A 12592-nucleotide genomic window follows, 5' to 3' on the forward strand; every position below is an offset into this window, starting at 1 on the left:
ATGAGAGGAAATGGAAGAGAAGACTCTGGCAGCCCACAAAAAGATGTTACCTGAACTTAAGATGAATATATTTAATGAGGTGAAGGAGAGAGCACCTCAGTGTCCTTGGTATATTTCTGGCAAGCTTCCTTTAAGATATTTGCTTGGGGAAATTTACTGGAGCTAAAACGAATGGAAATGGCCAGGGGAAAAGCAGAATTAAAACATACAAAGCTCATGATTTCACTGAATGTAAGACATAAGCAATTCCAAGTCAAAAGGCTTCACGCTTCACATTCCCAATATAGCTACTTGTTCTTTAATGGGCTCAGTGAGGAGTTGTCATTGTCATAGTGATTCAAATTCACAATGTAAAAAGCTAAACCCACAATCTTACAAACATGGAAGAAGGCAAGATTCTCTAAGGAGGAAAGTATCTTTATTTAGAGCTCCGGCATTAAATAATCTTTTCAGTTTTACCACAAAATCAGATGTATTACTGAAACAATGATTAAACCAATCTCCTCAGAATGTGGAGTGACTCAGTTAATGTATTTTTAAGGTCCAGAATGTCCAGGAAGCTTATTCTGTTTTTGCAGTCCCTAAATCTTCTCCACATTCAAACCTCAAAAAATCTACCACAGACACACCCTTAGGCTTTACATACTGCCCCAGCGTGATGCTAGGATCTAGCAGATAGGGCTGGGCAAGCATCCTTGTTTCCTCTTCTCCACTAGGCTCATCTTCCATTGAGCCTACAGACAAAGGAGCCATTCCCACAACATGCTGACCAAGTCGGCGGCCAACGTCTTCAAGGTTCGATTTCTCTTCAGATGTCTGGCAGATGACTAATGCACCATATTTCCCAAGCACCATGTTACTGAGAGAGGGACTGTGCACCACTCCATGTACATAGGAACCAATGTAGAATCCATTTGGTACAGTCACCCATGCAGCTCGCTTAAGAATCAAGTTTTCTCCCAGTTTGCCTGTAGAAAAACAAAACAAACAGAGCTATCAAATGTATCACACACACAGAAGAGATCTCTACATGTTTTGCACATATGGCCACTCATACCTGGAATATATTCTCCTTACTTCTATCTAGCAGAATTCCTAGCCTTCTTTACAGCTTGGTTCAGGCACCATCTCTGAGGCAAAGCTTTTCCTGAAATTATCACCCTTCCCTACATTAATGGGGCTCTTATTCTCTTGAAATCACCTTTGGTGTGATTTTATATCATTAAGAAAAAGAAAGAATGAGATGACACATTTTTCATAGGTTAGAAACTTTTATCAAATAGTGGATCAATCAAAGGAAGTAAAATGGGTAACTTTCATGACATAAAACTGAAAAGAAATTACCAAAATCAATACAATAAGAATTAAAAGAGAAGTGTTGGCTGGAGCAAAATCTTTGCATCAAATTTCTCTAAAGCCTGAAACATAAAGAACTAATACAGAGATATAATGATCCATTAAAGACTAATCAGTCAAAAAAATACTTCTTAAAAAAAAGAAATATAAGCAATTAACAACTATGTCTAAAGATAAGCAAATTAAAGCAATTCAGTGCTATCATCTCACCTCCATCAGATTAAGGAAAATGACAAAAAAAATGAAAGACAATTGTTAATGGAGCTATACAACAGGCACATAACAGTACTGGTGAAACTAGTCATACTATTCTGGAAAGCAATATGGAATTAAACTATGACTTCTGAACCAGAGATATCAATATTATATGCACATTCTTCAAAAAGCTCAAAGAGAGGGGGGAAAACATGTACAAAAACATTTTTAAAGCTTATATTTGTGGTTGAAAAGAGCTGGAAACAAGATGGAAGCTCCCCCCTTTTTTTGATGCTTTTCAATACTATTTTATTTTTCCGATTACATGTAAAAATAGTTTTCAACATTCATTTTTGTGAGACTTTGATTTTCAAATTTTCTCTCTTTCCCTTATATATCCCTCCTCCCCAAGACAGCAAACAATCTGATATAGTTCATACACGAACAATCATTTTAAATATATGTCCATATTAAGTCATGTTGTAAAAGAAAAGTCAAAACAAAAGGGGAAAACCACAAGAAAAAACAAACCTCCAAAAAGTAAAAATAGTATGTTTGATCCAAATGCAATCTCCATAGTTCTCTCTCTGGATGCACTTGGCATTTTACATCCAAAGTCTATTACAATTACTTTGGTTTACTGTATTGCCGAGAAGAACTAAGACTATCAAAGTTGATCATCACACAGTGTTGCTGTTACTGAGTACAAAGTTTTCCTGGTTCTGTTCACTTCATTTAGCATCAGTTCTTTTACAACTGAGTCACTCCAGCACCGGTCTTTCTGAAATCATCTTGCTCATCATTTCTTATAGAACAAATGTATCCATTATATTCCTATAGCATAATAACTTATTCAGTCATTCCCCAATTAATGGGCATCCACTAAATTTCCAATTCCTTATTACCACAAAAAAAGAGCTTCTACATCTTTTTTTTTTTTTTTTTTTGGGGGGGGGATGGCGCATCTTTATGATCTCTTTGGGATACACATCCAGGAGGGACACTATTGGATTAAAGAGTGTGCACAGTTTTACAGCATTTTGAGCATAGTTCCAAATTGTTCTCCAGAATTACTGGATCAGTTCACAACTCCAGCAATAATACATTAGTGTCCCAGTTTTCCCACATTCCATCCATTATCTTTTCCTGTCATCTTAGTGAATCTGAAAGGTATGACAATGGTTTTAATTTGCATTTCTCTAATCAATAGTGATTTAGAACATTTTATCATTTGATTACATAGATGGCTTTAATTTCTTCATCTGAAAACTATCTTCATATTCTTTGATCATTTCTCAATTGAGGAATGATTTGTATTTTTATAAATTCAACTCAGTGCTCTACATATTTCAGAAATAAGGCCTTTATCAGAAATACTGTCTGTAACAATTGTTTCTCAGCTTTGTTTCCTTCTAATCTTGGCTGCACTGATTTTATTTGTGTAAAACTTTTTAAATTTAATGTAAAAAAAAATTAACCATTTTGCATTTCATAATGCTCTCTATTTTTATTTGGTCACAATTTCCTTCTTTCTCCAAAGATATGACAGATAAACCTATCCCTTGCTCTAATTTGTTTATATCATCCTTTATTTCTAAATCAAGAACCCATTTTGATCTGATCTTGGTATAGGATATTAGATGCTGGTCTACACATAGTTTCTGCCATACTCTTTTCTAGTTTTCCTAGCAATTTTTGTGAGTTCTTATCCCAGAAATTAAGTCTTTGGGCTTATAAAACAGCAGATTACCATAGTCATTATCTATTGTGTCTTATGTATCTAATCTATTCTACTGGTTCACCACTCTTATTTCTTAGTACCAAATGGTTTTGATGACTGAAACTTTATAATATAGTTTTAAAGTCTGTTACAGCTAGGCCACTTTTCCTTTGCATTTTTTTTCTTTCATTAATCCTCTTGACATTCTTGACCTTTTGTTCAGTGAAAGTCCATTAACTGACAAATATCTGAACAAATGATAGTATATTAATGTAATGGAATATTGTGCATCACCAGAAATCCCCAAAGGGAAGGATTTACAGAAACCTGGGGGAAAAATAACTTACATGAACTAATGTTCACCAAAATAAAACACAACAAAAGAATAATTTAAACAATGATTACACCACCCTAAAAGCAAACAATTTGGAAATACTAAAAAATTAGATTAATGCAATCATCATTAACAACTCCAGTAGAGTAAGGATACTAGCTTCCTATCTCTTAGCAAAGAAGTGATAGACCACAGATGCTGAATGAGACATAACATTTTAAGATATGCCCTAGATGGGAATTTTTCTTGCTTGTCTATACTTATTTCTTATAAGGGAAAGATTTCATGGAGAAAAAGGAGAAGCTGTTAAGGGTACAGAGTGGGGTGGAGGGAAGGAGGAAGGGACACATGGAGTGACAAAAATACAAAAAAAAGAGATTATCAATTAAACATTTAAAATACACAAGAGTAGCAGGAAAAACAAACAAGTGTTTTTAGTGCTCTTTCCCTCTTGAAAAAACTTATAGTGATCGCACCACTTAAAGACAGAAAATGAGATATTTTCAAAATTATGATTAAAGAAGAATTCTTAAACAATAGACAAAATTATCTTAGACAATTCTGACTATATAAAACTTAAAATTAATGAAAAATTATAAAATATTAGAATATGAAAAAGTATACATAAAATATTACCTGGGTTTCATAACCAAAATATATATGGAAATGACACAAATACATAATATGAAGAACAGGTATTGACAAATGAGTCCACAAGCCAAATCTGGCCTATCTCAGTTTTTGTACAGCCAACTAGTGAAGAATAGTTTTTAATTTTTTAAAAAAAGTTTTATTGTATTTTAAAATATATTTGTTATATTTGACTCAAATTTATAAGAATACAAGCCATTCCCCAATTTATAAACGGTCAAAAGATATGAACAATTTTCAGAGGAAGAACTTAAAGCTATTTCTAGTCATATCAAAAAATATTCTAAATCACTTTTGATTAGACAACTCTGCGGTACCACCGGCTAAAATGACAGGAAAATATAACAATAAATGTTGGAGGGAATGTGGGAAAACTATAACACCATTATATTGTTGGTGATCCAACCATTCTGGAGAGCAATTTGAAATTATGCCCAAAAGATTATCAAATTGTGTATACCCTCTGATCTAGCACTTTTTTTACTATATCTTTATCCTGAAGGGATCATAAAAGAGGAAAATGTTTGTGGCAGCCGTTTTTGTAGTGGCAAGGGACAGGAAACTAAGTGGATGCCCATCAGTTGGGGAATGGCTGAATAAATTATGGTATATGAATATTATGGAATATTATCATTCCATAAGAAATGACATGCAAGCTGATTTCAGAAAAATCTTATATAAATTGACACTAAGTGAAATGAGTAGAACCAAGAGAACATTGTACACAATATAACAAGACTGTGATGATCAACTGTGATAGACACGGCTTTTTTCAACAATGAGGTGATTCAAGGCAATTCCAATAGACTTGGTGATGGAGAGAGTCATCTGCATCCAGAAAGAGGAGTATGGGGACTGAATATGGATCAAAGCATAGTATTTTCACCTTTTTTTTTTTTTTGGGCAGTGGTGATATTTGTTTGTTTTTTTTTTTTTTTTGTCATTTCCCCCCCCCTTTTGACCTGATTTTTCTAATGAAGCATAATGAATATGGAAATATGTTTAAAAGAATTTCATATATTAAACTTATAATGGGTTGCTTGCTGTGTAGAAGGGAGAGAGAAAAAAAATGTTAATTGAATGGATATGCCACAAAAAACTGGGCATGACTTACATGAACTATTGCAATGTGAAGAGAGCAAAGCCAAGAGAATACTGTATAAAGTAAAAGCAATATTTTAACAATGATCAATTGTGAAAGACTTAAGCTATTCTGATCAATTCAGTCATCCAAGTCCAATCATTTGGACTAAAGATGAAAAATGATTATCTCCAGAGACAAAAACTGACGGAATTCTGAATGGAGCATGAGATGTATCTTTTTCCCCCTCACTTAGCCCTTTTTTTCGGCAACATGGTTAATATGGAAATATATTTTGCATGACTTCACTTTAAATAGAATCTCCAAGTAGTATAGCAGGGCATAGCAAAAATCCCAGAAAATCCCAAACTTCATTTTACCCAACACTTTCAATATATGTTCTCTAATAAAAAACTTTTTTCCCCAAAGTTACTCATTAACAACCCTTTTATCAATATTACTCTCTAAAGAAGAAACAAAAGAACCAAAGGGAGAAAGAGATGGAAAGCAAAGACATAAGAATAATTACTTCTTACTTATTCAAGAAAACATAAACATACATAAATATATCTACAATAGAGAATTATATATTAAGGGTATTTTAAAAAAGAGAGATATCCAGAAATGAAAACAATTCAAGAAATCTACTTAATAGTTACAGTAATTCCCCAGAAAAAAAGACAAAGTTAAAAAACCCAGATTCTTCCAGAATTACTTAACAAACCCCTAAACTTCTGCCCAACCTGGTTCCTGATATGACTCACTAATAGTTTGCAGACAGTGTGAGACAATCTGGTAAAAAGAATTGTTCTCACTAGCAGTAACTTCAGAGGAACAGTTGGTTTCCAGGATTCTACAACCATCTTCCCCACACCCTTACTCCCCACAAAGGAAAAGCAAGATAAACCAAAATTCCCCTCAACACCACAGCAATCTGCATTGGGCAAACTCACTAGAAAAACGCCTACAACACCCTAACTTATCATTCTTTCCTTATAAAGAAGTATATTTTGTTCAAAAAACTAGACCACTCAGCCCTTTTTGTAGTGGCCAGAAACTGGAAACTGAGTGGATGCCCATCAATTGGAGAATGGCTGAACAAATTATGGTATATGAATATTATGGAATATTATTGTTCTGTAAGAAATGACCAACAGAATGATTTCTGAAAGGCCTGGAGAGACTTATATGAACTGATGCTGAGTGAAATGAGCAGGACCAGGAGATCATTATATACTTCAACAACAATACTGTATGATGATCAATTGTGATGGATGTGGTCCTCTCCAACAATGAGATGAACCAAATCAGTTCCAATAGAGTAGTAATGAACTGAACCAGCTACACCCAGCGAAAGAACTCTGGGAGATGACTATGAACCACTACATAGAATTCCCAATCCCTCTAATTTTGTCCACCTGCTTTTCTGATTTCCTTCACAGGCTAATTGTACGCTATTATAAAGTCCGATTCTTTTTGTACAGCAAAATAACTATGGACATGTATACATATATTGTATGTATATTGTTTAACATATACTTTAACATATTTAACATGTATTGGTCAACCTGCCATCTGGGGAGGAGGGGGGAATGAGGGGAAAAGTTGGAACAAAAGGTTTTGCAGCTGTCAATGCTGAAAAATTACCCATGCATATATCTTGTAAATAAAAAGCTATAATAAAAAAATAAATTAAAACAAACAAATTAAAAAAAAAAAAAACTAGGCCATTAAATGCCTATGGATTCACATATGTAAAAGTTTGAATATCTTATAGTTTTATCCCCATTACTACAATTTTGATGTTTTGAAAAATTCTATTTTTTTTTTTTTTTTTAATAAGCTTGCCTAGTGGTAATCACTTTTTGATTTCTATTCTCAACTTCAGTCTGAAGTCTACTGTCAATACTCACCGATAAATAAAGTCAATTGGTCCTTGAGAGAGCCTTCTCTGTTAGGTCCAGCTCTAAGTTGAGAAAGCTCACTTGTCTCTAGAAAACCCTGAATATCCACAGAATGAAAATAAAGATCAATTTGCAAAATGAAGCTTACCTGACAATACTATTTTTTTCCAAATAAAGTAACTACAGATCTTTAAGTATAAATTTATATTAATACTATTATCTCTATTATATTGGTAATATTTTTACATGCATTCTATTCTATCATGAATGTTAATACCTTTGGAATATGAACTGCTACTCTCAGGAAGGATTCTAAGGTAATTTCAGAATTCAAATGGATCTCAGAAATCATGCAGAGCAATTTTATAAAAGTAAACTGGTACCAAGAGAAGTGGAGTTGGGCCATATGTGACTCTTAATTCATATTCCTTTGCCTGTGCTACATACTCTCATAAAATCCCACCTTTCTCTACATAAATATTTTCAGTTTTCACTAACATTTTATTCTCTTTGTCTCTGTTTATGAGACAATCTGAGACAAAAAAAAGTGTCAGTTAATCTGTCTAGCAATTTCTTCCTCTTTTCATTTTAAATGCAGAATCTGAATTGAACTGTGGGTGCTGGCTGACTTACCTTGCTGTATGTGGACAGCTGCTCCCTCAGACTCTGACAGTACAGCATGGTTCCAAGGGCCACTTGCTGGACTAGTTGTTGAAACTTTAAATTTCTAGAAACGAAATCTGTCTCACAGTTCACCTGTAAGCAGAAGCTCACAATGTAAGCAATGGTTAGTAGCAAACTCATAAAAATGTGATAGGTTTACTTAATACAAACTAGAGCAAAGTTAGGCTGTATTTTAGACACAACTGAATCTTTCAAATTGCCATTCCCATACTAGTGGAAGGCCAGAAACTTAAGCAGTTCTTGTCATACTGGGTTGGGCAACATATGACACTTGAGAAAGTCTTTTTAGAACACTGCCAGTGATGCCTTAACTGTAAATTTATTACCAACATGGGGACAGCTAGGTGGCGCAGTGGATAGAGCACCAGCCCTGAATTCAGGAGGATCCGAGTTCAAATCTGGTCTCAGACACTTAACACTTCCTAGCTGTGTGACCCTGGGCAAGTCACTTAACCCCAGCCTCAGGAAAAAAATAAATAAATAAAGATTTATTACCAACATGGACCTTCTCCCTTTAACTGTATTTCCTCTTTTGTAAACCAATTAGCTTGTTCTCTCCTTTCTCTTTTATCTACAATAACACCAACTATTTCCATGGCTACTACCCTCTCTACATCAGCTAATCCACAAATTTCTAACTTCTTCAGAAAACCCTTCAAGACTAGATAAAGAAGCACTAAATTCCTATATATTGAATTAACAATTCAAACATTTACATATATATGTGAGAAAATCATTAAAGACCTAATCAGAACATAGCATGGAATTAACACAAAGATCTTTAAGTCTAAGCCAGTAAGACAAAAGTTCTGCAAAGTCCTACACACAATCTGGAAAGGTTTCATGTCTAGGCCAGTGATGTCTGTCATTTGTCTGTTGTCCACGGACCAAACTAACTAAACTTGGACCAGACTGGCTGAAGGGCAAGGAATTTTTTAGCCAAACATCCCTTCAACACAATTGCTAAGTTATAGTGAAACTTTGATTGGCAAGAGGAGAAATGACAATGACGAAGATAAAAGTATGGAATACTTATCGTATGAGCAAGGAACTACCTTTAATACCAGTAATATAAAGATGAAGTAGGAAACAGTGAAATGAGGGCTAGAGCTAAGAATTCATTGGCAAAGAGAACTCTTAAGTGAGGAAATTCCCTCAATATAAGTAGGCCAACACATTTTCTGCAACTTATTATCTCAAGCAATTTGACCAAAGGCACAGTCAGTCTGAGTCAGAAGTGGGACCTGAATTCCCATTCTTCTTGGCTCCAAGAGTAGATTGCTATCACAATACTTCGTCTCTGAGGTAAAGAGACAAATTAGAATAAAAGTGCACAGGAGAGATACAAAATACGAGGGCCTCTTCAACATACTTTTGTGCATTTTTATAAAATACCACCTATCACTGAGACCCATATCTACTAATAACTTTTGATTACTTCTTACTTTAGTTTCACTATTAGACAGCTTTTCTAGAGTTTATCACCTTTTCCATCCAAAACAGAAGACTCAGATATTTGAGGATAAAATAAAATTCCTAGAATTGGTGCATGAGAGGGGCTCACCTCCACCATTACAGCTGAATTCCCTTCCCGTAACAACCCAATCAATCCTTCCTTAGTTTTTCTTCCCTGAAGTTTAGTAGCTTTGCTCCATCCTTCTTTCTGGGCCTGCTTATGTAACCAAACTTCTGCCTGCAGATTAGAAAAGAAAAAACACACACCAAAACAGCACGTCTCACATAGAATTCCAGAGCTGCAAAATTCTAAATCTTTTGTCTTCCAATTCTCTCTGCTTCCTCTGAACCCCAGATTATTTACATGACTTCATATGTTTAACTAATAGAAGGCTTGCCTTTCTCAATGGGTGGGGGGGAAGGTTGGAGGGAGGGAATTAGGAGCTCAAAAATAATAAAGCTGTTCCTCACGGATGTATTAATGATCATTTTACAGGGGAGAAAACAGGCTCGGGGAAGTTAAGTGAATCGGCTCCTACTACAACTCAAAAGAATTTACTACTTGAGAGGCACGAAGGTATCTTCCTACTAGGAAACTGGGGGCTAGCAGTGGTCCTGAATTCCATTCTCCCTAAGCTAAGGAAGTATAAGTTTTGCTTGCTATACGCAGGGGTTCTCAAACTACAGCCCTTGGACCACATAAGGACGTTTATTAGGGGCACGGGGTTATGGCAAATGGGATGAGGGGCGGAGACAGTGTGAACTTTTGTTTTTCCTATAGTCTGGCCCTCCAACAGTCTGAGGGACAGTAAGCTGGCCCCCTCTTTAAAAAGTTTGAGGACCACTGGTATAGCGGGTAGAGGGCTAAGTCTGAAGTCAGGACACCCATTTAAATCCTGCCCTTAATCCTTAACATGCTAACCAAGAGAGTCTCACAGCCTAGGTTTCCTATCTAAAATAAGGTGATGGGAGTGATATGACACTTGAGAAAGTCTTTTTAGAACACTGCCAGTGATGCCTTAATTGTAAATTTATTACCAACATGGGGCAGCTAGGTGGCGCAGTGAATAGAGCACCAGCCTTGAATTCAGGAGGATCCGAGTTCAAATCTGGTCTCAGACACTTAACACTTCCTTGACCTTGGGCAAGTTACTTAACCCCAGCCTCAAAAAAAAAATAAATAAATAAATAAAATAAAATAAGGTGAGGTACTATAACACATTTAACATATATGGGACTGCCTGCCATCTGCCTGCCATAGGGGAGAGGGAAGGAGGGGAAAATTCGGAACAGAAGTTAGTGCAAGGGATAATGTTGTAAAAAATTACCCGTGCATATGTCTGTCAAAAAAAAAATGTTAAAAAAAGAAAAGAAAAATAAAGAAAGAAAAAATAAAATAAGGTGACGTGACTAAAGCCCTTGGCCCACTTCAGAAGGCGAACACACGCTGGCTGCCATTGTTCCTGCTGGGGTGGTGTCCCCAGAAGTGAACGCCACCCCAAGCCCGGAACATGACAGCTCGCCTGTTTATTTGTTGAATGCCTTATTGAAAGAATAAGAGGCGTGACTGAGGGACACTTCGGCCACACAACATAACTATTTGTTAAATTAGTCGCTTAAATTTTGGAAAAAAAGAAAAGATTGTTAAAACTTCTAAAATTTGAACAAAACACAGCTGGTTTCCCTGACATGCAACGTGTTTTATTTCGTGCATTTAGCCACATTCCCTGAGAAGACTTAGTCGGTCATTCATTCAGCGAACATTATCCAGCTCCGGCCGACACTGCACTAGGCGAGGAGGATAAAAAGGAGGCCTCCATAGGTTCACCGAACTTCTCTGAAAGCGGAGGCCCGATTTCGGGTCCGCCCCGCCGGCCGGCCGGGTTTGCCAGCGGACACCCACCGAAGGGTCCAAATGCGCACGAGACTGTTTAAACTTAAGGAGCTAGGCCTGTCTCCCTTCCGGTCCGGGGGGGCACGCCTCCCTCACCTGGGCCAGATCGCCCCCGCAGGTCTCCAGCGCCTTCTTGCAATTAGTGAAGGAATAGCCCGTCCTCCGCCTCAGCTTCTTCAGTAGCTCCTTGCTGGACCCGGCCTCGGACCCCACGACACCCGCGTGGAGGGGACGCGACCCCAGGGGCACCTGGGGAGGGCGGAGCAGCACAGGCACAAGGTGAGGAAGAGGGGGCAGTGGGGAGATGAGGCGGGGAGGCGAGAAACGAGAGGAAACGGAGAGGGGCAGCCCGCGGAAGGGGGGGCAGGCGGGAGGGCATCAGTCTGGGGAGGGAGAAGGGGTGTGAGGACAGAGCTTGGGCGGCCTGGACTCCAGGAAGGTCCCGAGCTCCGCCACCTCCTCCCCTTACCGGCCTGCTCCGGGACCCCAGGTGCTGGAAAAGGCGCAGGGACCTAAAGAAGGACATGATTTTCTCCGTCCCGGCAGCACTCGACTGCCCCAGAACGCATGCGCCCGGAAAAAGCCCGTGGGAAAGTGGGGCGAAGGAAGACGAGGAACTACGGAGCGGCGGCTGGGACAAACCCACAGAGCCTGCCTTAAACTAGCGCTAGCTGAAGCAGCGCCACCTGTCGGCCGGGAGACCTCCGGCTCTTGGGGCAGTCAAGGGGACAGGAAATCGAGCAAGGAAGGATTCCTGCAAAGGGCATGGGTCACGTCATCAAGGTGACTTCTCTGCCCAGGCTGACGGCCATGCAATCCTAAGGCTCCCTCCAGGGAAAAATGGGAATGCTGCGGGCAGAGATAACAATTCACTTTTATGCAGCACTTAAAACACTTTGCTTACAATGCACTGCAAATAGATGAGTAACCCCAGGTTAAAAAGTTACCTTTTTCCTTGACAGATCCAGGCACTGCGCTCCTTAAGAGCTTTGTGTATCCCCAGTACTTAACAGCACCTGGCACATAGTAGGTACTTTTATAAACCACTTTCCACTAAACCACTCGGGCAGCTAGGTGGCGCAGTAGATAGAGCACCAGCCCTGAGTTCAGGAGGACCCGAGTTCAAATTTGGTCTCAGACAATTAACACGTGACCCTGGGCAAGTCACTTAACCCCAGCCTCAAAAAAAAAAAAAAAAAAAAAAAAAAGAAAGCCTCTAAGCCTCTCTCAGGAAGAGCTAGGCCTACATTACTCTAACTATCCCACCCCCCCAAAAGGGAAGCTTACTCTGCTTAGGTACTCTATCCCCCTGTGTCAT

General features: G+C 38.0%; 1 protein-coding gene across 1 annotated transcript; it reads right to left on the bottom strand.

The window, feature by feature from the left end:
- Positions 1-401: 401 nt before the first annotated feature.
- Positions 402-11892, bottom strand: TSFM (Ts translation elongation factor, mitochondrial). Its single transcript, XM_074269842.1, has 6 exons — positions 11744-11892; positions 11371-11523; positions 9490-9618; positions 7875-7997; positions 7251-7338; positions 402-968 (listed from the first exon to the last, which is right to left on the bottom strand). The coding sequence occupies exons 1-6, from the start codon at positions 11798-11800 to the stop codon at positions 562-564; spliced, it is 957 nt and encodes a 318-aa protein (XP_074125943.1). The 5' UTR covers positions 11801-11892; the 3' UTR covers positions 402-561.
- Positions 11893-12592: the final 700 nt, after the last annotated feature.

Source organism: Sminthopsis crassicaudata, chromosome 5 (genome assembly GCF_048593235.1).
Source record: "Sminthopsis crassicaudata isolate SCR6 chromosome 5, ASM4859323v1, whole genome shotgun sequence".
NCBI classification, from domain to species: Eukaryota; Metazoa; Chordata; class Mammalia; order Dasyuromorphia; family Dasyuridae; genus Sminthopsis; species Sminthopsis crassicaudata.

Coding starts and splice junctions, on each gene's coding strand:
- TSFM (XM_074269842.1), bottom strand. CDS start 11,800: ATGTCCTTCTTTAGGTCCCTGCGCCTTTTCCAGCACCTGGGGTCCCGG. Junction 9,619..11,370: donor GCGGGGGCGATCTGGCCCAG/GTGAGGGAGGCG, acceptor TCTAATCTGCAG/GCAGAAGTTTGGTTACATAA. Junction 969..7,250: donor CCAATTGACTTTATTTATCG/GTGAGTATTGAC, acceptor GTTTTTCTACAG/GCAAACTGGGAGAAAACTTG.